General features: G+C 29.4%; 1 protein-coding gene across 3 annotated transcripts in view; it reads left to right on the forward strand.

Annotated features, from left to right (window-relative positions):
- LOC129958278 (lysosomal Pro-X carboxypeptidase-like) overlaps window positions 1-26,124 on the forward strand; it is a 59,151-nt gene that overhangs the window by 5,095 nt on the left and 27,932 nt on the right. For all 3 annotated transcript variants that reach the window (XM_056070615.1, XM_056070614.1, XM_056070612.1), the window contains 7 exons: window positions 10,281-10,382; window positions 12,733-12,914; window positions 14,532-14,689; window positions 16,846-17,015; window positions 17,217-17,381; window positions 19,596-19,783; window positions 21,340-21,525. In XM_056070615.1, the coding sequence (XP_055926590.1) occupies window positions 10,287-10,382; window positions 12,733-12,914; window positions 14,532-14,689; window positions 16,846-17,015; window positions 17,217-17,381; window positions 19,596-19,783; window positions 21,340-21,525 (1,145 nt within the window). In that variant the 5' untranslated portion in view covers window positions 10,281-10,286. The remainder of the gene's footprint in view (window positions 1-10,280; window positions 10,383-12,732; window positions 12,915-14,531; window positions 14,690-16,845; window positions 17,016-17,216; window positions 17,382-19,595; window positions 19,784-21,339; window positions 21,526-26,124) is intronic.

Consider the following 26,124-nt stretch of genomic DNA (forward strand, 5'->3'; position numbering starts at 1 on the left):
TTTTTTTTTTATTGACCATTAAAAAAATTGTCAATATTTGAATCTATTTTTAATGAGATTCTTGAGATTTACTTACTCGAAGATCTAATTTTGGAAAAAATACAATTATATTTTATTCTAGATTGTAGCATATAGATAGAAACACAGGCTGCGGCAGAATGCGGTATCATTGTTAATTGAACAAATGCATGTTCTCATCTTGCAAGCTATTTAAAAGGAATGCAAAAATTATATTCAAAAAGTTTTATAAAAGAATTTTTTTTTAGAAATCCAGCATGATAAATAAAAAGGAATATTCAGTGTTTTCGCCGAAAACCGATTTTTTTTTCTCTCTCCTTTGTATAGTCTCCTGCCTAATATAATTTTTATAAGAATTGCAACAACGAGAGGGAATTCAGATATATTTCGAAACTGAGGCGAATAAGCGAGCGCGTACAACAAAAATTTACTATAGTTAGTACATGAAGGATATAGAATGCTGAAAAGATAGAATGATGTTTCTTAAGAAAGTTGGGGAAGATATTTTGTAAAGATATGTACAAACTTAACTATTTTATGTAAGATTGAAAATGAGCGGCTTAAGCATTAGGATTCCCATGTATTATGTATATGCTAAAAAGCTATTAGACTTTAAAAAACAAAGTGTTTTATTAAAAAGCATTTAGATTTAGAATATGAACTCCTCTATCTTCATTTTTAAGCACGTGTTCTTGTGGTTAAGTACTTGTTTCCCTCGAAGCTATTGCATGCTAATATTCCTCCAAAAAAATTATTTTTATCCCCTCAGTTGCATGCATTGGTTTTTCTTAATCCCTTCGTATACAATGACGAGTCTGGATCGCGCATCGCATTACTAAATTTTTAATCTACAATTAAGTGAAAGTATTGAGTAATTTAAAATGCAAAAATCACTTGAAAACTCATCAGGGCCTCAAATGACTTTATATTATTTTAGTAATTAAAATAATAATAATTGTCCTTAATAAGATGTACCATCTAATTAGGCAGTTAAGTAAATTCGTATGTCAAGATATTAATATATCATATATGAATATTCTATGAATAAATATTTTAATCAAGACATTATCATTTTATCAAGACATCTTTATCTAAAGTCTATTAAAAATACATTTCCCGATTACATAGTTATAATACTGAATGCAGAATCTGAAGAATTTAGGTAGTAATTTATTTAACAAATTTAGTACATTCTTGGATAAGCTTTTAGCGCAGCTGAAAAGCTACCATAATATATATATATATATATATATATATATATATATATATATATATATATATATATATATATATATATATATATATATTCATTTTTTGTCGTCATTTTTAGACGGTAATATTTACTTAGTATAATAATTGCAGTCAGTAAATTAGATTGCATTAAAAAAAGAAGCATTTTACTGTTAAATAATTTACTGTAATACAATTTACTTATTCCAGTGATTTATAATGAATTCACATAACCTGGCTACAGCAACATAACTCGTCTTAGCATGCGAAAAACGCAAGAGTATCGAGAGAAAAGAGTGTTTTATTAAATTTAGTTTAACCATAAATTAGATTTTAGTCAGAGAATTCTCACAGTGAAGTAAATAAAATAAATTTACCAATTCATCACCGAAGAAGTAACAATTAGATGAATAAAATTATTCATTTTATAATCTAAAATCTCATAAAATGATTCATTGAATTCCGAATTAGGGAAAACAACTCTATCGCCCTGTTCTTGTAAAATATAAAAGTATTTTTCCCTAATAATTCCACTTGCAAATAATCGAAATACTCGATAAAAATAATTTTTTCTCATAACTTATGATGACATTTTAGCCGAAAGACAAAGATAAATCGGCAAAATGTGACTTATTTACTCACTTGACACGTTGTCGGTTATTCTGCCAAAAGTAATGCGAATTATTAGCCGAATGAACGGCATTTATATAAGATGTTTGAAAATTGATGATCGTATTCAGTTCATAGTCGGCCATCCAGAAATTGTCAACAGAATGAGATAATTTATTCACCCTGTCGGATATATTGCCAAAAGTAAGGCTAATTAGAAGCTTGATGAGCGACATTTCAATCAAAAGCCTGAAAATCTGTGAATTTAACTTCTACATCTATCAAATTGCGTTCATAATCAGGCGATCAAAAATCGTCCGCAAAATGCGGCATCTTATTGACTAGCCACCCTATTGAGTATTTTACCAAACATAGTCAAACCGCTTTAACAGCTACTTAGATATTTTGATTGTTTACAACATATTAACTTTAAGATGGTTTTTAAATTTTCACATTCGAGAATGTGTGCTTTTCCACAACCATTTTGAAGTGGTGGAAAATTTTGCCGACGAAACTCTCAATCTTTCGCCGAGGGGGGGGGGGCAAGCGGTTGCCGACAGGGGGGCAATTGCCCCCTTGCTAACGCCGCCTCTATCAAGAGCATCGCCCCGACAGCGTTTGTAGGGACGAGTAACACGATCATAGTATCGATCAAACACATGTAGAGTAGTTTGGTTATTTTACGTAATGCTTTTGAATACAAGGGTTTCTAGTAGGTACTTACCCTTATGTTGAAAGGATAGCAGTGAGTCCCAAGCTTTCTACAGATGAAGATTTGTTAACAATCATTGCATTGAATCTCTATCCATCGTTGAAGGCCATCAAGAAGAATGTTGGATTGATCATCCAAAATTAAGGAAGTAGACTGATCTCTTAACTCCAATCTTGCTACGTTCAAGAATAACGTCATTGGCTTTAAAAGAACCTGGCTGTTTTTTGCGATTTGTTAAATGAGAACGTACAAATAATGCTGGTCGTAAAGACTTTTTTCCACTAGTCGACAGTATACAAATTATATGGAAATTATGGATCTAGACAAAGCAATGATGCTTCGAGAGAACAAAGGAGCCTTTATCCTTTTAAATTGTTGTGTATCCTTACCAGTTACTTTTTTTTTTTTTTTTTTGATATCGTAGTTTTGGGGCGGCTTTCCTGTCAAAGTATATGTAGTTTTGGAATTGGTTTCCATAACTTGCATGCCATCATTTGATGCATACTTGCTCTATCGACGTGTTTTAAGACGTAAACTTGAATTATATCGATTTTTATCCGTATCAAACTAGTGATGTGGAAATTTCTTTTGGAGTGGGAAAAGAAAAGAGTTGTTCAATATATTTTAATTATAAAAATCAACACAGACTAAAAAAGAGTTATTTAAAAAATTCTTTAATACTGATACGATTATTGAAATTGTTAAATCAATTTTGAATTTATGTAGGATATACTAATTTTGCTATTATTTTAAATTATTATCTTATTTATTTCTTTAAAAAATTGTATCACAGAGGATAAAGTTATTAAGCGAGTTGTAGTTTGACCTTATAAACGATTCCGAGAACTCATTTCAGCTATAATTCAGTCTTTTATTTTTTACAGGAAAAATGGCGGTCGATTCTGGAAGCATTAGGTGTTTTTTATAATTTTTCTGACTAGATTTGGATATTCGAAAATATTTTATTCCCGTTACCGTTTACTACTTATGTTTCTACTAATTATATTATGGTATTAAATAAGAGTATACAAAATTTCCTTTCAATAAACCAATTATCAACAGAAATATCATTTTTCTCATGTTCGTAACTTTAATTTTGGACACTAGTATGACAATTATGTATTACGGTGATGACTGCTTTCGCGGGTGCGATTTTGTGTTTCAGAGCATTGTAACTTGTATGAAGAAAAAAAAAATCGCTTGATTATTCTAAAGGCTATCATTTATTAACAGAAATGTATTTGCATTTTAGATATTTCCTTATTTTACTCTTTGAATAGAAAAGAATGGTTCTTTTGAAATTTCATTTTTTATCAGTTTTACTTATTTAGTATCTTATCGATCAAAATACGCACCTTAAGATTACATTACTTAACTGCACAATTTCTGGAAATAGCATGTTTGCGACAATGAATAAATAAAAGAGCTTATTGAGCATCTCTTATCAGCTTTTCAACTTTGTACTATCATGACCAATGTATCATAGTAACAAAAGAAAAGCAGCGATTAATTTCAATTTTTGTTTTAAAAGAAACATAAATTGATAAATTTCTTACTATAGTAGCACAAGGTTAAAAATTACAGACAGTAGTCTTATAAACTTATAATATGTAAGTCACTCTTCTAAGCTCTTATGAATATCAATGTAGGGTATGCAGTGCAGATTTAGTTGGATGCACCTATTAGAATTACGAAGTCAATAAATTTATTTAACCCAGCATTCTTTATTCAATTTATCTAATTTCCCCCTTCGTTTGTTATTCTTAATTCAATTTGAGTAAATTTCTCATTTTCTGTCATCTTTTTATTCAATTTGCCTAAATTTTACACTCATTAATCTTCTTCTTCTTCTTTTTTTTAATTTGTATAAATTGCACTTTCTTTTGCCATTATTTATTCAATTTGCCGTTATTCAGTTTGCTTAAATTTCGCATTCATTTGTCGTTTTTTATTCAGTTTCCCTAAATTTTATATTCGTTTACTAATGTCGCCTCAGTATATAGGAAAGCATAAAGTAAGTTGATCTATGCAAAACATTCTGATGCTACAACGAATAGTCCGATTGATAACAAAAAAGAATGTTATCAATTTGTTTTTAAAAAATTGCGCTCAATGATTCTGAAATGAAAAGCGATATATATTCGTTATATAGAGAACTGTTTTAGAGGGGAAAAAAATTGAAATTTTTATATAAGTTTCCAATATAAAAAGTCATAACTTTTAAAGTTTTTAATTTAATGTTTTTATTTAAAATGTCCTTTTGGTAAGTACTGAAAAGTTGTCAAATTTAATTGTTATCCCCTGTTATTATATTTATACAAGAAGAAAAAATCTTAATTAGCTTTGACCAATAAAACATTGCCAAATTCAGGTAATTAAAAACCGGAGAGAGCTGAGGGTCTGATATTTATAACAACCGTGATGACGATGATTTTATGTCCCTTATAATCTTTATGTCCATGAAATTCATGGTCATCCTGTAACTATGAGAAAAAGTATGAAGGGTTTTGATGAAACTGAATATGTTAATTTTTCAACCTGACAAGGGATGAGAATGCGTCAGTAATCAGGTTATTGAACATTTTATCACGTCGGTCATTGGAGAGTGTATCAGGTTTCAGTAATAATTAGGAATATATTGCGAAAAATATTCATTCTTCCCGACAAAATTAGTGAAACAAAAACTGATTTAGATGAAAAGGATAAACGACTCCCTTTAGCATTGACATTTCTGACGAGAATCCGCTTCATACGTCCTGGCCATGAGGATTTGATTAAGGGATTTAATGACACAAAAACAATATCTGAATATACTGTGTTCCTGACCATGAGACAATATGTGAAAGGACATAGTATTCTTTCATTTGAAAGATATTATGAATGTCGAAAATGATCGGCTGATTTGAAACAAGGCAAATTCTTTTTTTTAATTTTTTTTTAAACTAAAATAAACTTCTATTACTGCAATAACTTCCGAATGTCCGTAGAAATAGTTTGCACGGTAACTTCGGATAGCTAGCAAAATAACCGAAAAAGGACGCAAATCAACATTAAAAGGCTTTTGAATAATTTTTATTTATAGTTTAAATGCAGGTATGACTTGATAAACAGTAGAGTTTTGTGCTTGCTTGCTGGTTGGTTTATATATTCATTTATTTTAAGAAGAAAGGGTATTTTTTTTTAATGTTATAACACCCTTTTATTAAAATTTATGATTGAAGATTTTTTTAACAGTATTTAGTGACTGAATATTTTAACAATATTAACAATCAAGGATAATCGAGAGCTTACTGTAAATTCTTCCTAATTAACAATTTGTTGTGTATTTTGCTTTTTTTTAAAAAAATGTTTTCCTATTAATGATCGTGCATTATACATAACTGCGGCTAGAAGTCGTAATGAGAATTTTGAATTTCCCCAGCTGCATATATTTCCCCAGCATATATGAGAATACCCAAGATATTTTGGCTTAATATTATTTATTTTAGTTATTTCAAACAGTTGAAGAGTTAGCACTTAAAGCAGCGTCTACACAATTGCTTAATGCTTCATTTTTACAGGCTTTTAATTTATTAACTATTTAATCCAAAATAAAAGTTTTTTATATTGCTGTACTCTTTGGGATATAGGCTATTTGTCTATTTCAAAGTTATTTTTTAAAATAAAATAGTTAATCTTGAACTGAAGGGTAAAAATTGAAAATATTTCAGTTTTGACAAAATTTAAACATTTTAATTTTTTCTCAAGCTTTAAGGAATTGAGTGGCATTGTTGAAATTTATATCCAATAAAGTGCTAAATGTCATAAAGAGATTATCTTAACTCTTGAACTTGCCATTTAATTCCTTTGTTTTTAAAAGAATTTTAAAATTTTAGACAGTGTGTGAAATGAAAATTTTCCTTTTCATGTAGGCTCAAAAAATGAAATGAAGGAAACCTCGGGAAACTATCAAATTTTGAAGAAATATAGACCAGTATGTCTATCATTTGCTTGAAAAAAATAAAAATTGCCTTTTGATTTCTAAAACTTAAATTAAGTTCAAAATAACAGCACTTTCTTTGCTTTTTATTTGTAGTTATCAGTTCAATGAAAAAAATAAGCTATATAAGTAGAAGAAACAGTTATACAGATTTATATTTACTTTCATTCATAAAAGTTCAACAAAATTAAATTAAATATAGAGTAAAAATCAGAGTTATATAAATCAGAGTTAAGGTTTATTGCTTAATTCTTTAAAGCCTTTCTGTTGAAAATGATGATAGAACAGGTGTTTTAATTAATATATTTTTAAGTTGTACTCTACATATGTCATCTTTAATAGGCCATGTAAAGCTGCAGCGAAGGTCTATATGAACTCATAAACTTTATAAGAAAATTTTTCTTATTTGGTGAAATGTCAGTCACTTTACCTAGCCACGAATAATTATTACACACACAACATACAAACAAAGAAAATGTGGCTGAGAAAATCTTTCAAAATGTAACTGATAAGACCATATATAAGCAAATTTTTATATACAGTTTTTAAAATCCTCATTCCAAATGTAACATTCCGGGTCTTCTTTATTACATTTATAGAACATTCCAGCCATGGTCTTCTTGCCTTTCTTGATTGTTCCATGGATATTATTTGACATCTCGTGAAATCTTTCAAAATGTAACTGATAAGATTATTTGTAAGCAAATTTCTGTTCTATAATTAGCTGTCCTGCAATTTTTAAGGGATATTTCTCAAGAATCAGGTCAATAACTGGTAAATTTCTGGCAACTTCTCAAACGTCATGTGAGATTGCTTAAGAAGTTAAGATAAAAAGAGAGATTTTAAATTCATGTTGTTGTTTTTTCCTGAGATTAAAATTGTGTCTGGATTTTAAACACCAAAGACCTCCTTAATAATAATAAAATAATGCTGCCTTTTAAAATTAAAACAACTTTAAAAAAATTCTGTTCAAAAGGTTTATTCTGCTCTTAATCCAGTTTAAATACATTAATGGTTGTTTCGTAAAGAATTTATGGATGAGAAAACAGTCTATAGTAAATTATATTTATTTATTTGTTAAATAAAATTACAGAGTAGGTAACTAACCTACTCTGTAATTTTGGCGTTTGAAACTCAGTTATAAATAGTTTACTAAAATTTTTTCGCCGGCATTTTGAAGCTCCTTATTATTATTATTTAATATTTAATTTTCTAGTGTAATAATCAGCTGAAACTACAAAATAATAATAATGTTAAGAATAATTTTAAAGGCAAATTTTTATTAGCTTTCTTAAAATTCGGAAATAATTTTTTTAAGTCAAAAATCTAGTAATGCGCACATAAATCAACTTTTTCTGTGGGTATTTCTTAAGTTTTACAAATTTATACTTTTATAATAGTTTTGATATATAAGCTAAAATTTGATTGTTTTCAATCGTATTGATTCAAATTCATCTTCATACTTTTATTTATTGTAAACACGCATATAGAAATCCCAGTTTTAGCTGTATTAATGCCCCGTTTTAAAGCAACACTAAGGCTATTTTGGGACAGACCTCATAATTTTGAATAGCGGCCAGATGACGAAGACGACATCCGAGCTGACCTCCCCTCCAAGCTTTTTCACACCACACCAGCGAGAGGGCGCTCGGCCCCGACGGTTAAATTGTTTGAGCACCAGACCCGCTTACCCGACGGTACACCTGCAGAAGAGGGTCTCTAACCTCACACCCTGTGCTTCTTTAGCCACCAGACCACCGCAGCCCGCATTCATTGAAAGAGAATATATATAAATGCAATTAACATTCTCAGCACCATTTTCAATTGCATCGAATGTATTTTATCGGGCTGAGAACCTGAAACAGAAATGGACAATATTTCGAATACTTCCAATAATCAACAAGATTCTGCTATCCGTCGGATTTAGCGGGCGTCTGCCCGCTTATGCAACGGTTCTTCGGCGAAATCGGGTTTCGAACCTGAAACCCTCCGGTTCCGAAGCCGAGACCTTTCCACCAGGCCAAGGCTGCCCTTATGGCAATCTCAGGAAACTCACACATCATTCATGTTTTCCCTTCTTCAGAAAAAAAATCTGCTCAAAGAGTTGCTTTCATTGTTACAAAGTTTCAAAACTATATGAAGTTTATGACAGAAAAATTAGATTTCATTATTTGATGCTGTTTTGTTGGAAAAATTTGTCTTATTTTTGGATTTCTTTTATAAAATTAGAATTGATTTAAAAATTCCATTGTTTTATGTTATATTAAATTTAAAATTTTCTCATTTATTTTGGAAAAGTCAAATATCTCAGATTTGTGATTTTATTGATTTGTTTTCAAAGTCAGCGCAGATTGTTTTTTATAAAGATTTCTGAAAATTTTGAGTTGAATTAACTTTTAAAGCGGCTGAATCTGTTTTTATACGTTTTTCATGTTCAGTTTTAAAGCAGACCATTCATCTTCAGATTTTCATAAAATCCTACGAAAGAAATATTCTCCAGACTTAATAGATTTCAGTAAATAAAAAGAAGTTTACTATACACTTTTAGTAAACTCCTTTGTCTAATTTTGATGGTTTTATGCATGTAAATATGGAATTTTATATTCAATTTCTTACTCCCTGTTGTGCTCGGAATTTTCAGAATGTGTTTTTGATGCCGATACAATATTTTGATATTTTCAGAATATAATTATCTGTTAATTATTAAATTATCATTTTATTCCGTATTTTGTATTGAATTTGAAAAAACTTGATTTTATGGTTAAAAAGTAAGAAATAATTAAAATTAAAAAAATGCGATTTTCACTACACTAATAAAAGTGTTTAAAAAATTCACTTTAATTGAACTTATTTAATTTCAATTTCATATTTGTAAAAATGAAATTTTGCAATCGATTTTTCATTCACTTCCTGATATGCTAGAATTTTGACATTTTTTACCTTATGCATTCTCGATGATAATATACTATTTTAATATTTTTAGAGCTCAATTACCAGTTAACAGATTAAGTCATTTATATTTTTATTCCATGCAACTGTCACCCCCTGATAGGGAATTTTAGAAAAAAGTTTATTTCCAGATTTTATAAAATTTATTGTAATAAGTTTTCAAATGAAGATTAAATATACAAAAAATAATTCAATTAACTTTTGCTTTTCAGTACGGTAATAAACGTGCATTTTTAAAAACAGTTTTTAAAAAAAATTTCACTTGAAAAGCTATTTTTTTTACCTTAAAGCCATAAGATAAAAAAAAATAATAATAAGCTTAGATATGTGAGAATACAGACTTAGATATGTCTAGTTATCAGTTCTGCTCCAATTGTAAAGCATGTAATTTACGAATCACGTACCACGCATATATTGTTATTTATTAATTCCAGACTGTTCAGTTCTGTACTATTATCATGATTTTCTTTACGTAATTATTTCATTCTGAATTAAACAAAGAAATTAATTGGGAAAATTAAATGTGACTTTCAATCTATTTCTAAAGCTTCTATAATCTTAAATATTATCATACAAATTGCCTAATATTTTTATTCATTTTAATTATATCGGAATTTTTTTATTGGATAGATATGAGAGTGATATTTTTCATGTTTTGTCAACTGAAAAATTATTTTAAAAAATCCAAAATCAATCAAAAATATTTTTAGAATTTACAAAAAAGTCCAAAAGTTTTCAGAATTATCCGAATAAGATGGATAAATTATGATAATTTATTTTCAGGGATTCATGGAAGAGATAGCTCCTGAGTTCAGTGCTGCTGTTATATTTGCTGAACATAGGTATTATGGGAAATCATTGCCTTTTGGAAATCATTCTTTTGATGTAAGTATAATTAGCTGAATGGAATATGTATGTATAGAAGTCACATTAACAAGTATACATTTCTATACATTAAAATTCTAATTTTTTATCGAAATTCCTTTCTTGGATGGTGTTGTTCACCATAAAAATATGATATGAAAGAGATTTCTCATATGACTACTAAGCATTCAGTTTGCTTTTGTGCAGTGTTACAAACTAAAACCTATTTCGTCATTAGTTTTTGTACGCAAGCATATTTTCAGTTTCACATGGCTTCCTTAGATCTTAAGGGATGTGTTTAAGTACAGTTTTATCACGTGTGAAGATTAATCAGCCTGACTTTAAATGCTGAATGGGAGGTAGAAATTATTGCTAATTCAATAATAGATACACCAGAGAAAGAAACGGAGTTTGGTTCAATCAAAAAGCATTTGATACGTTAAATAAAAATCACAGCTTCAAAACGATATTTTTTTCTATGGATTTTCTAATTTAGAACTGTTATTAAGGATCGACCTCAGATTCAGTTTTCACAAGGACAATCGATGGTTACAATAAAAGGATATCTTATCCAACAAAATTTCGTCACTTGTCAACTGTCTGAAGCCAAGCACACTCGATGGTTAGCAGAAATGTGAACATGACAAAGAAATTGTTGCATGGCTCTTCTTTTCAACTTTTAACATTAGATTGTCGATTGATGATGGAATTTTGTTGAAAACACGTGGCATTCGATTGGAATCAACAATTTCCGCTTGAAAATAGGGTCTGAGTACGTTTTCTTCACAGCTGCCACACTGACACATCTTGCACCCGAATATTTAGTGTGGAGTATGACTCATGATTAAATTTCGCTTGAATTTGACCAGTCCAATTCACGCAGCTACTTGGAATCGGACCGAAACTTTAATAATAATCCAGGATAGTCCATTGTGGTCTTGTTTTTTTTCAGCCACGAATGCACTAACCATTTTAACTGTATGCAAGAATCCTTCTCGGTCTCAAGATTCGCTTAAAAGGATATGTAAGGTTTTTGTATTTAAAATCAAATTGAACTGTCATATTATGGACTATGGCCTTATTATTACGATCCATACAGAAAGTCAAATATTAAAATGATGCTACTAATATAAGGATTTCAGCTATTGACAAATAATTAGAGTAATTATTAGGTATACTCCTCGTCTTTCATGCTATATGGGCTAAGTATAAGTTCTGCGCTCGTGATCTGCTGTGGAATTCGATTTTGGTTCATTTTCAATGGTTTATACCCAGAAATTAATTCAACATTAGATTATTGAAACTAATGAAAGCAATATTTTTATCATATTTTCATTCCCTCTATTTTTAATTGTACGGTTCCAATTTTTATACAGACTGTTGCCATGCAGGATATGACGTTTAATTAGTTATATTAACGTCCTGTTTTGAAACAACACTATGGCTGTTTTGGGACGGGCTTAGTAATTTTAAACTGCGGTCAGATGACGAGAACGACACCTAAGATGGCACCGCCTCTCCAAACTTCCACACCACACCAGCGGGATGACATTTGGTCCCGACGGATTTAACGTGCACCAGACCCGCTTACAACGCGGATTTTCGGTGGAATTGGGTCTCGAACCTGAAACCCTCCGATTCCGAGGCCGAGACCTTACACCAGGCCGCCGCGGCTTCTGCAGGATATGACAATTGGCATCAATATTTTTTATTAATAATTTTAAAAATTGGATGCATTTATTGAGTCAAGGGTCACCAGCATCGTTAGGATTTTTGGCTTGCTATTGCTAAAAATATGTTACGTAAGATGGATGACATTTTTTAAATCTTTGAGACCAAAAAGGAAACATCTCAGCAGAGTTCTTATGATGTGTGGTGATGTTCATGTAGAGTGTTGTATAAAGCATTTCATCGCTATTAGAAAAATAAACTCTTTATTTCACTAACAACTATCGAAACATCATTGCTTAGCGCACGTATGCATAGAACAGGGATTCCCCGGGCGAAGTATTAACATAGATTGTATTAGGGAAAGTAGATAGATAGCTCTTTAGAATGACATGAATGAAAGGTGGCGCTACGATCACTACAGATGCTATAATTCCTTTCGAAAAAAATGTCATATTAGAATTTTTAAATTAAATTTTTGCAAAAATATCTATCGCAAACCGGATATTTTGGAGATAATATTACCCATTGATAACTGGAATTAGTTGATGAGTCGGTATTCATCTTGGGTATCTAAAAGCAGTCGTGCTTTGAAATTATTGTTTCTACTAATATCATAAAAATTAATCGCTGAAATTATTTGCTATCAGTTTATGAGTTTATTTTTCAAGCTTGTTCATTAAATTCTTCCTGTTTTTTGTAGAATAACACAGTTAAAGGATACCTGTCTTCGCAACAAGCTCTTGCTGATTTTGCTAATTTAATCTACTATTTAAAGAATAAACTTCCAGGAGGTAATAAGGCTCCTGTTGTAGCTTTTGGTGGCTCATATGGAGGAATGCTAGCCGCCTGGATTCGTATTAAATACCCACATTTAGTGAATGGGTGCGTATATATTACAAATATTTTATTAATGAAATGGTCAGATATCTTTCCAAATTTTGAATTTTTAAAGTTATTTTTGAATTTAAATTATAATAAGGATATCATAAATAAGGATCGGTATAACTTTCAGAAAATCATCTTGAAACTTTTCCAAATAAGTGCTATAACTGTTAACATTCTAAATATTTTCAACTTAAAATGGAAAATAACGATAATATCAATAGATGGGCATTTTATAAATAATTTCAGGAAAAAATATAATTAATATTTGTTAGGCCAGGCATCTTTATTATATATATATATATATATATATATATATATATAAAGCATATCGCAAAAAATGTATTAAAACGGAATATTTTATACAGAGTGTCTATTCTAATCGTGGACCAACAGTTAACCGTTAGAATCAGATATATACTTTCAGATGCAAAAATGCTCTAAATGACATGAAGAATTATACTCATGTTGCTTGAATCAACAAATAAACCGCTGAAAAATTATGATTTTTTTTAACTGTAGCTTAGCCTTGTTAGTTATATCTAGTAAAAACCTCTTGAAACATCAACATTTTAAACAAAAGAAGTTTGATTCTTCTGCACACCAAACTGACCGAGTTACGAAGTTTTGGTAAGCTCATTTGAATGATCAGAAATATAAGAAATTTATAAAACTATTTATCGAGGGATGCTTCCGTTAAATAACTCATTAGAAACTCCTAAGTGGGAATATGGTTTTAAAATTTTACTTGCAAATATTCCTGTTCAATTTTTAAAAAAAAATCTGTTGATTGTGAAACAAGACATTATGAAGTAATGTACTGTTGCAAAATATTCATTAGAAATAACAACCCAAAAAATATGAAATCTAAAGAAGCTTGTACACCCCCCCCCTACCTTTCTCTTTTCCCTCTGCCTATTGTTATTGAAATTTTGGCAATAGTGCATTGCCAGTAGTTTATTGATATTGCCTATAGCTAAGATCTCAAGCACTGTCAAGCTAACGCGAATTAAAAACAGATTAGACTTTTCTCTCAGATTTAATGACATTGTTTGAAGGTGGAATTTAAACAGGATGGATACTCTTTGACAAACTTAGAACTACTTTTTAAAAAAGATGAGCAAGCACTGCGCTTTACAGTTTCAAGTAAAGTTTATACAATTGAATCAAAATCAAACGTTTATATGCACCAAACCCGCATGCATGCTGATTGATAGGTTTAAGACTGAGTAGTTGCATTTCTCTTACTACAAAATATAGACAGAAATTAAATTTTAGTCTCTTGTTTTGTTCTTCTGTATTATATTTTGTAAAAAAGCACTTACTCAAATATTAAACTGGAATCTCACAATAGAAACAGCAATTAAAGCGGATACAAAACTTGAAATTATATATAGGTATTTTGGCTTGTTTAAGCCTTGCAGTAAAGAAGTAAAATCATGGAATAAAAGATTATTGTTTAGTCCTTGTGTGTTGATGTGGTTACATAAAAAAATAATTTTATAAAGCCATAATTCAAATTGCTTTCTAATATGGAATGAAAAAAAAAGTGTAATCTTATCGAAATTTTGAAATAGATAATTGGTTAATAATATTCAATTTCATTCGGAATTATAGAGCACTTGCATCTAGTGCACCGATATTGCTCTTTACAAATGAAGCATCTTGCTACAATTATCCTGCAATCATTACTAAGGATTTTATGAAATCTGGAATATCATGTGCCAAGAACATTCGAAGATCATGGGAAGTTATTCGGAAGATTGGAAAATCAGGTCAGTGATTTTTTTTTTTTTTTTTTTTTTCACTTTTCAAGGTCTGTTTATGAATTTCTTAACCTTTCGGGGAAAATTTGAAACCTATGATAAAAATAGAAACTTAAAATTTTTTATGGAGAAATTTATGCATCAGATTTTATTTCTTTGTATTTTATATATTGCAGTGTTCTTTGTTATTCATTGCGTTCTGGCTAAAATAATTTTTTTAATGAAGTTTAAAATGAAATTTAATACTTTAACTCTTTCACTCCGGCGGCCTGTTATACTCAATGGCTATTCAGAAATATTATACAGCGGTATTTTCCTGGTGTATAATGCTAATCCGGAAGTAAAAAAAAAATCTTCCATTGTTCCATGTTTCCATTGAATGGCTAAACGAATCGTCTTTGTCAAAATCTATTAATGCTGCGAAGAGCAGGTTTAGACTGAGATCAATTCCTTCTTTTTTGTTTAATTTTTTAAGTAGCGGTGGTGCTTCCAAGTTTGCGATATATAAAAAAATTACGAAATAGAATTTTTCATTTTATTTCGCATTACTTATGTATAAAAATAAAATGCATGACAAGCGCTGAATTTTTTTTGTTGTTGTTTTTGTTTTAAATTAAACCTGCACCATTACTTCTGTTTTTGAAGCAATATGGATAGTGATGCGTATATATTAATAGATTAGGATTGACAGATAATTGCAAACTATATGTAATGCATTCTCAAGCGTTTATTTTCAGTATTCGGTTTAAGTAACTTCTGCTTTAGAGATAGTTAAATGTGGAAAAGAGAATTTTCAAGGAAACTCATGTTATTGTTGTTGTTACTTAAGGCAATTGGCATAGACAAGCCCGCTGACAAAGTTCAAATATATTTTACTTCGCAGCTACGTAGTTCAAATATATTATATATTTTTTAATAATATCTATAATTTTCAAATATATTTAATACATTTTTATTGATTACTTAAGTTGCGTACTATTCTTTAAATTGTATTAAATAATTTTTTCCTGTATTGTTTTCAAGCTTTTTATTAATATTAGTGTTTTTTTCATTCCTTAAACTCAAATTTTGATATAAAACATGTCTATATTGACTAAGGAGTTGAAAGTTTTGAAAAAAATGTGAATAAAATACTATAAAAAAATGCCAAATTGTTGTTGTTACTTATGTCACTTGTCATAGACAAGCCCGATTTTAAGCTGAGTTTGTGCAGTAGCTTCTGAGGTTAAAGGCCCCCGAGCACCCGAGGATAGAGGTCTGACTTCTAGCTCATATGAAGATGACACTCGTACACTCGCTTCACAACTCCTTTTTACATGGGGGGGGGGCTCTTTCACACACCACACAGATAGAACACAAGATAATGAACAACCATGCCCGAACCCGGGACGCCTAGATCACTGGGAATCTTATAAAGTTAGAATGTATTCTTGATTTTTATTAAAATTATTAGGTTGACGATTTTTTATTTTTTTATTTATCTGATTTTATTTATGTATTTCAAAATAGTTTTTCACAGTTTTGTGAAAGTCTATTACAAAGTCACAGTTCATGCATATGCTGAGGGCATATGCATGAACAAATCGCTAACATGATCGATGAAGTTTTTAGCATTTCAGTATTACTTCGAATTAATATCCAAGAGAATTAAATTGCTAGGCTTAAAACATTTTGTTGAGAATAATATATACCATCTATAAGAGTATTCTAATAAGTAAAATCAATATATAATCTTTTTTTTTTTTATTCTCCTGCCTCCTCTGATATTAATTTTAGACTTAATTGTCAACAGTTGATTACGACATATTTTTTAGAATCGATTTTGAAAACTGAGAAATAAGGTTAAAAAAATGCAATGTTTATTTTCTTTTTAAATTTGCAACTAAAGTAACTGTGATAAATGAATATTAAAATGGGAACATAAACAATTTGAAAATTTTCAAAGTATTTTGGATTTTGCTTTCTTGAATCTAAAATGAAAATATTATAAAATGTTTTGGTTTTACCTCTTTTTAGATTCGTTTTAGTAAATAAATATCATAAAATTTGTATTTTTAATCTGTATACTATTTTCTACATATTTAAACAATTTTAATTTTTAAGGAACATTGAAAATTTTAATAAAAGCCTAAATATTAAAATTTTCTTTCCTTGTTTATATACAGATAGTGGAGCCAAATTTTTGTCAGAGACATTTAAAACATGCCAACTTATCAGACCGTCAAACATCAGCTTATTTGTTGACTGGGTTTCATCAACATGGGAATCCCTTGCTATGACAGATTATCCATATCCAACAAATTTCTTAAATCCTTTACCTGGGAATCCAATTAATGTAAGTCTATGATGTATTTAGTTATAATAAGTATGGAAGAACGGAATAATTGCTATCATCCATGATTTATGCTCATTTGTATTTATTTTTCTGAGATATTAACACCTGTAATATGTGCTTAACTATTTAAATTAGCATCTTAAAAAGTTCTGTTCTTCCTGTGTTGCTTTATTCATAATACAGAAATCTCTTTTTTCCTAGGTATCATGCCAGTTTTTATTGGATGAATCTGTTGATGATGAAACACTTGTTATCAACATTTATAAGGCCGCAAGCGTATTTCTTAATTACACTGGAAATACCAAGTGTAATGATGTGTTTCAAACTACGGGTCCGTCAATTGACAGCGGGTTATGGGACTATCAGGTATTTATTACTGAAAAACTGCATAAAATTGATTCTTTAGAGTGCTCATGAAACTCAAAGTAAGTAACACACATGGATAAAATTTTCATGGCAGCATCTTGTATCCTATGTTTCAGATTTTTACTTTTTATAGAAATCGGTAGCCAGGATTCTGTAGTGTTACTTTAATGGGAAAAAATAAAGTGTTCATCAAATCTTTATTAATGAAGATGTGTTTAAATTTTAAGGCCAATTTAATGTTTTTTTTTTGTTTTTTTTCATATCTACCAGATTTAATATCATCATTTTTTGTACGTTCTCGTTCATAAAATATGGATTATGTATCCTTGCGAGAGCGTAACCTTTCAGATTAAATGTCGTTTTTATGTTGCGAAATTTTAAATTATTAATTAGATATACTGGATTTTCCTAAAGGCATTTTGCAAATTTTTTCCTCCATATTTGGATTTCCACAGCCTAGCTGATACCAAAATGTCTCGGCTTCCAAAAAAATTCCAGCATAAAAGCATTTGTTTTGGATTATTAAAAAAATTTATTTATAAACAACTGGAAAATCACATAATGAAGTTTCTCTCTTTGATTTTAATGCTTTAAAGAATTTTTATCAACATAAAAGCATTAACAATAAAGCATAATTTAATGTTCTTTGTAAGCTGCTAAGTCAAACTATGCTCTGTCTTTATTAGAAAGGGTAATGGGCTGCATTCGATTCATTTTAATGTTGTTTAAAGTAAGTAGATCCATCTGAATATATTTTTCAATTTTAAAGTATTATATAATCACATTTATGAATGTATTATCAATATTCTTTTAATCGAATTTATTTATACTAATCTGATTTATGAGTTCTAATGATTTTTGAATTTATCATATCATCATAGTCCATACTGAAATTGGTTGTGATATGAAAGGCGATTCAAAGAATTTCTCCTTCTGATTGTTTTCATAAATTTTGGCGAAGCATTTTTCAGGCAGCAATTTTATTGGAATTTTTATTTAAGTCTAAATCACAGTATGCTAAGAATCTTTATTTTAAATATTCGGATTACAGTTTAATAGTTCGATTTTTTATTACAAAGTAATTGTTCTTTAGTCCCATAATATATTCGAAATCCTATAATTTATTGTTTCGAGTTTGTAATATTGTTTCCCAACGCTGTTAATCTCAAATTAAAGAGAGTATAGATATTTTTAATCGATGCTGAATGGATATCAGGTCAAATCACCCCCTGTCCGGGCGACTTTAAACAACTTGTATTTTAATTTGGAGATTCTCGAAAAATATGTATCTATATAGGGATTTGGGATTTTTCTAGAGAATTCAATATCCGTTCTGGAGATTATAGAAACGCGTGCGAGAGAGCTACAGCCTGTCAATCGAGCGAATTCACCTATCGTATTGATCGTGGAACGAACTCTGCAGCTTTTTTACTCTGAGTGCTATTATGTGATGCTCTTTTTTTTTTTTTTTTGAATTAAGGATTTGCTATTTGTAAGTGTTTTACTGTCTTCTGCAAATGCTGTCTTTGTATAGTTTCTGCTACATTGGTCTATCAGTGTTTCTTGTTTTATTTGGAATAAAGGGCCGTTTTCCGTTATAGGGCCTGTTTGACTTCTCACTGTACGCCCATCGAACCGATTTTGTTATAACTGTATTTTAATTTTCTTTCAAAATTATCTCTGAAATAAAACTTTGAAAGCATCTAGCTTAGTTCATATTAATTCAAATGTAAGATCTTATTTTTATGTATAGTTATTTCTGGAATTGTTACGAGAGAAAGGAAAAGCAATTTTTAATTTATGTATGAAGACTTGAAAATGCTAAATTGTCACTGATACATTTTCGTGGAGAATAATGTATGGTATTTACACATTTGTGTAAATATCGTAGATATAATGTATCTTTGATAGATTTATTTATTATGCAGGATTTATATTTCATTTATGTATGAATTGCAGTTATATTGAAAACTTTATTTCCTATTTCATCTTTCGAAAAGAATTTAGATAGTTTTTTTTTTTTTTTTTGTGTGTGTGTGTTATTCCTTTCAATTTAGTAATAATTAAAAGAGTTCTGCTGTTAACAAATTTTTGAATTATTCTTAAATTTGAGTAATGTTGACAAGTAATTATTTTCATATTGTTCACCTCTAGTTAATATTTTTTTAAAAATCATTTATTCATTATTAAGTTTCATTTTTAAAAATTATTCAGACCTGTACTGAGTTGGTGGAGCCAGTTTGTTCATCAGGCACAACAGACATGTTCGAGCCCAGACCCTGGAACTTCACTGAGTTTTCAGAAAATTGTTGGAAGCAATTTCAAGTCAGACCTATCCCAAATGTGGCTTCTGTGATGTATGGAGGAACAAATATCATCTCCTCCAGTAACATAATTTTTACGTAAGTTTATATAACTTTGTTTCTAAGTCACATTTTTTTAAAAAATCTAATGGTATTTAGATGAAATCTGTAATGGTAAGATTATTTTTTTTAATGTAATTTTCATTCCTAATCTGAATTGCAGTTAATTCTGAATCCACCATGCTTAATTTTTAAGAAAATATATTCATTTTATTCGGCGGCGTATTTCAGCCTAGGGCCTAGATTGAGTTAAAGAATATCATTAATCTGTTACCAAGTAGATAATTTGCAAAAAATGCATTTTTTATGAATTATGAAATATTGGAACAGTATTAATATTCTTCAAGTATAATTTCTCATCTTCTTATCTGTTTCATCGCGTTCACTTCGTTGATACAATATTTATTATAAGCATTGAGCATTTGCTTAAATAAAATGCTGTACGAACATGTATTCCGCAATATTATGACTCATGATAAATAAATAAATAATAGATACTTTTCACTAAGTCAGTATAATGTAAATTAGTTAAATAAATCTTAAACATGTATGTTGATTAATTAAAAAATGTGCCTATAATGTGAAACTAAATTGACCAATTTATTAAAAGTGGGGGAGCATATGATGCACACTACCTAGGACCACAAATTTTTTAATCCTCCTCTGACTTCATATAGTATTATCTATCTGTAATATTTTTAGTTTCAAGTTATATAAATTTAATTTGCGATAAATATTCAAAATTAGAGTTGAAAAATCTGTATAAAAAAACTTCTTATATATTTGAATACATGTTATTACTCAAAATACTTTGCAAAACCCCGTGAAACTTGATTTCTTCAATACAGTTGTTTGGGTGGAAGAAAGCGGCGACCATATTTGGACTTGGAACCCATAATGGTTGCTGGTTATCCAATTCCACGCATCCCTAACAAAGCGGCAGGAAGCCATTACGGTTCCGAGCTCTGGAGTGTGTTGTGGTGTTAACTTTAAAATTTGAGTTTGACATAATTTTTGTATATGATATCTAGGTTTTTGCATCTTTGCAGAATTTCTGAGTTATCAATTAAATGTGTAATGTTTTTGTGCAGCTAAAGCGATATATTTCTCTAATAGTAGTTATTCAGTTAAGAAATTCACTTGCACTATGTAATGCAAAAGGAATTGCATGTTTGTAAATAAATTTGCATGCCTGAGATTAGATTTTTAAAAAATAACCTGCCAGTGGAAGTTGTTGGAAGAATTTCTTATTGATTTGATATGCAGTCTGGTGAAATTTAGATCATACCGTGATGATAAATTTCATTTTGACATATTTACATTTGCTCATCAAGTTTTCAAGTTCCATGTCTCCCATGAATGAAATTCAAATCACTCATCGCAACTGAGAAAGTTTTTGAATGTCAATTTTAATGTCATTTTAAAATGAGTTATTTATAAGATCAAAATTATACAATTTTTTAACTTTATATTCTTCGGAACAGATTAATAGAAGGAAAAAGAAATCTAATCAAATTAATTGTTTTCAAATTTTGAATATCTACATTTACACGAGTTTTTTTTTCTTTACATATAACTCTTAAAATTATTTACAGAAATGGAAAATTGGATCCATGGTCTGGTTCTGGTATTTTACAATCACTCTCTGATACTCTGATTGCAATTGTTATGGATGGAGCGGCACATCACCTAGAGTTGCGATCCTCGAATCCAGCTGATCCTGAATCTGTCAAAAATGCCCGTATTGTTATTAGACGTTGGATTCATAAATGGACTTCTAAGTAAATAATATCGAATGATTTTTGTCATTATAGAAAACTGAAAGTATTCTTTTAATATATGCTGAATTTCATATGTAGATAATAGATACGATAAAGCTAAAATCTATTTAAGGAATCTTTTTTCAATCAAATTTTTTTAGACTGTATTATGAAATCAGGTACTCAACTTAATCAAAATTAAATGTGTATAATATGCTTATCAAAACATTGTGATAAACAATAAAATTGATACTTTTATACTTTTAGATTGCAACATGTAATACTCTATTGTTCTGTTTCTATTTAGAGTAATGGAAATATGATGGATAGCCAACAAAAAATGAAGGAAATCTAATATATTCCTTACTGTTTTTTCACTTATTTCCTTTTTCGAAAATTAAATATGCAATTGCAAAATTTCCGTTCCTTTAGGGTTTCAATTATTTGGGAAAATATGAAATTGAGGCAGGAAACTCTGCACATGCTTTATGATCACACAAATATTTACACAAAATTACTACACAAGTTTTTTATGATCTTAAATTGCAATATACACATATTTTATTGTCCTTTTTCCTAATTGACAATAATGGAAATGTGATGTATGGCCAGCATAAAAAGAGGCAAAAGAATGTTCTTTTCACTTATTTACTTTAGCAAAAATTAAATATAAAATTTAATTTACACTGCAAAATTTCCAATTTTTAGCATTTTATTTATTTAGGAGAATGTTAAGTTAAGGTAATAAATCTGCAAATGAGTTTTTCTGCTCAAATATCTTCTATTTTAATTTCAGCAATGGCAGTATTCCTTAGGCTTTTTTAAAATCCATTTTTCAGATTTATAAAAGAATATCTTTTGAGCTTCTCAAATAGCACTGCTTCAACGAACAAGAATTCGACTTCATATAAACAGTCTATATACTTTTCCCTGTCATTTTCGTCTTTTATGTTTCTGTTTCAAGCTCTCTTCGTCTTACCTCCATTTCAGTTGTCATTTTTATGGCTTGTCTATCAATTACATGTATAAGGACATAATTGGCAACAATTGTGTCAAATATTAAGTATGGAGTTAGATCATTATAATCAGAGACCAATGTTTTAAATAATTTGACTTAAAAATGTTTGTATTTAACGTTGTGTAACTCAAAAAATAAATTATAAGTCTAAATTTCTTTTCTTTTTTTTTAATTCCACGTTTTATTGATAATCTTCATTTAACATTAGGAGAGCCGAATTTCAACTGCTCATGATTCATCACCTGCCCATTGGTTCTTTGAAATGACAAAGTTTTATGTGTATTAGCTCTGCTTTAATGTGAAAAGATGAAATTTGTGTTCCAGATTGGAATATAAATTCAATCAATCTTAATTGGATGCAAATGCTCCTATTTCAAAAATCAAGTTATGAATTTTCATATGAAGACAATACCGCATATAAACAAATATTTCATTCACTTTTATAAACCAAAATTTTGGTTTCAACATGCACCTATTAATATAACTTTTTTGTACCAAACATCAAATAGACCGCATACCCAATTTTATACATCTAGCTTGAAGCATTTATGAGTTATCGCGTTTACAGACAGACAGATATAATGCCAAAAGTGTGTTTTTCGAATTCAGGAAGATCTGAAACTTGGAGATTCGTCAAAATCTCGAGTTTGATTTTTTTGAAGGATTAAATTACTTTCACTATACTTCATATACGAGAAAGTAATAATATTCAAATTTTCATTAAATTCTACCTTTAGAGTCATCTGTTTTCGTTTTCGAAAAACATGACTAAAGCAAATGCAATAATAATTAAAGATTCCAGTAAGTGACCATTAAGCGTTTAAAACGAAAATTAACTATGTTCGCAGGCTCATCGGATTTTGATTCAAAGTAGGCAGCGATTTAACATTGAACAACATAAACGGGTAATCAGTAATTTTGAACGAAGATCTTTTCAGTTTTTGAACAATGTTGTTTTGGAGAAAACGTAGGAAAATTTGCTCAACAGAGTTAGTAATGGCTTAACCTCGGATGAGAAAAGAACAGGAAAATTACTAGCATCTCCAGCACTGTACAGTTATAAAATTAAATTTAATGATTTTAATACAATTCAATGAAAAAAAACTTTCTCTTTTTAAACAGACACATATATGAATTTTCACTTCTAGATATATGGAAAATTTCAGTGAATAACTTCTAACATTTCATTTTAAAAGTAGGTAGTGATCAACATTCATATATTCCTTACGCCTTACTATTTCCACATTATTTGGTTATAAAGATATTTCTGAAGGATTTATATGATACTGCGAACAAGCCTAAGCTTTCTGTATAGTCCAATGAATTTGTGTGCAATAAAACAAAAATATATAACTAAAAGACCTTGCAGTTTTAAAAACAAAGTTGCTAAAGAGGTTAAAATAAAAATTAAATCTAAAAAATTAAAATCTGTCACGGAGATTAAAAAAATTGCTTTCGTAACACGTAGAGAACTATGGATGTTTTAAAGTCTATAAGCAACAATCTTCATATATTGAATTCTGTTTCATTGTCATACAATTTCTTTGCGCATGTTTGGTGATAAACGTTATGTTCTCAAATATGGCATTTTAACTTTAGTTGTAGGAGGACACTGTGAAATTAATGACGAATCATAATCATACCGATCCGAAAATCATCACAATTCACAAATTTGTGATTCATTATTTTTTTTTATCAAAGTTCTTCCTAATTTTCTGTGGAACTTCTTGGTTTTTTTTTTTTAAATAGCTGAAATTATTTCCATAGATGTTTTAATTTGTCGATTTGTAAATAAAAAAAGTAAGAATTGATGACAAAAATCGAACTTGAGAAATTTGAAGCTTCAATTGGAAACGTCATGGGCCCTTGCAATATGTATGCAATAAAGATTGCTTGCATTGGAGGTCACAAAGTGGCTTAAAAATACTTATGTTTCCCGGAATAATATTGTGCATTTAATACCGAAAAGATTAAAGCCACTCTATTCCACCGAGTTCCTATAATTGGATCTTCATCTTTTAGAAAATATGCATTATATTTGTAAAGGATTCTTGTTATTGTTGCAAACCTTTTTCGAGTATTATTTTATATAGGATTCCAAATTATTGGTTTCACAAATAAGGCAAGAGAAATATATTTTTCCGGTAAGTATTTTGAAGTGTATAATTCAATGCACATGCTCTATTAGTCATCTCATTTCTTTTAATTTTGTTACTCCAATTCGTAAGTATCTAATCTAGATGAAAGTTGAATAGCATATGTAATTTAGAAAAAGGTAGAATAGCACACATTTAACACATGAAAGATTAAGTAGATTCGTGATGAAATATTTTGGCACAGCCAGAACAGATGTATTGAAAATTATCATAACGGATATATACGGTATAAGCAGCATCAAAATATTCGTACTTGATGTGTGTGCAAGGTGTTTGGATACCAAATTGTGTAGAGCAAGAATCCTCGCTGTGATTACATTAATATTGTCCTGAGACACATACTTCTACAAGGCATGGTTTTCGAAAAAAATGCAAAAGAAAAAAAATTTGATATCACATCTGTTGGAAAAAATAAGCTTCAGTATAAACAGGAACAGCGGGTTATTGTTACATATGGCATAGCATAGGTTATTGTTACATATGGCATTTAGATAGGTTGATGCTCAAGAACGACCACCGCACTTTTCGAAAGGGAATGGTTAACATCATACTATCCAACATTGTAATGTCAACAAAAATGAATGCAGCGTGGGAACAAGCTACTAATCACTTTATAAAGTGACTGGAGCTCGATAAACCAATTCTTTTAGATGTCTCCATTAGAAAAAATACAATGGAGTCAAGTATGGTGATCGTTAAGACCACATAACTGGGTGTCCTCATCCAATCCATCCAACAGGTTATTCTCCATTTTAAAGCAAGTTATTCGTTATTCGGCTCGCATGTCATCTATCTTTCTTGAAAATGTTCTCCTTTCATAAATTTATGGGATAAAGTTTATATTTATTAAATCTTTTAATTTTAAAAGTCTTTATTTCTTAATCATTTTACGATTTTGCGAGGTCCAATAAAGCTTCATTTTTTGAGATCATATTTTTACTTTCATATTTTTTTCAAAGCTATGCCTCATAGTAGCATGATTCTTTGGACAACTTTAAAGTACTCAGAGGGAGGATTTCTGTTCTGCACAGTTTGTCTGGTGGTATCTAAATACCATGCATATAATATATTCAGCTGACAGATTAAGACTCTAGATTTAGTTTCATTAAACTTGGCCAGATATACGTATATTAGCAACTATAACAAAAGCTTTCGGGTTACTATAAATACTTAACAATAACAAATTTTAACCATGCACATTTTTATTTTATTATAATTTGTTTATTTGATGAATTTAATTTATTTAGGACATTGTATTAGAATGCTATTGGTCTACTGAGTATAAAACACTTTTTATTAAATAATAACATATGATTAGCAAGCTTATTTCTTCTGTTAAATTACCTTACAGCAGTATCTTATGACTTCCATTTCATTTTACAACCAGAAGGTCTTGTAAATCATATTGGAAATTATAAAAGAAACCCATTTTTTATAGTCAATATC

This window comes from Argiope bruennichi, chromosome X1 (genome assembly GCF_947563725.1).
Source record: "Argiope bruennichi chromosome X1, qqArgBrue1.1, whole genome shotgun sequence".
Taxonomy (NCBI): domain Eukaryota; kingdom Metazoa; phylum Arthropoda; class Arachnida; order Araneae; family Araneidae; genus Argiope; species Argiope bruennichi.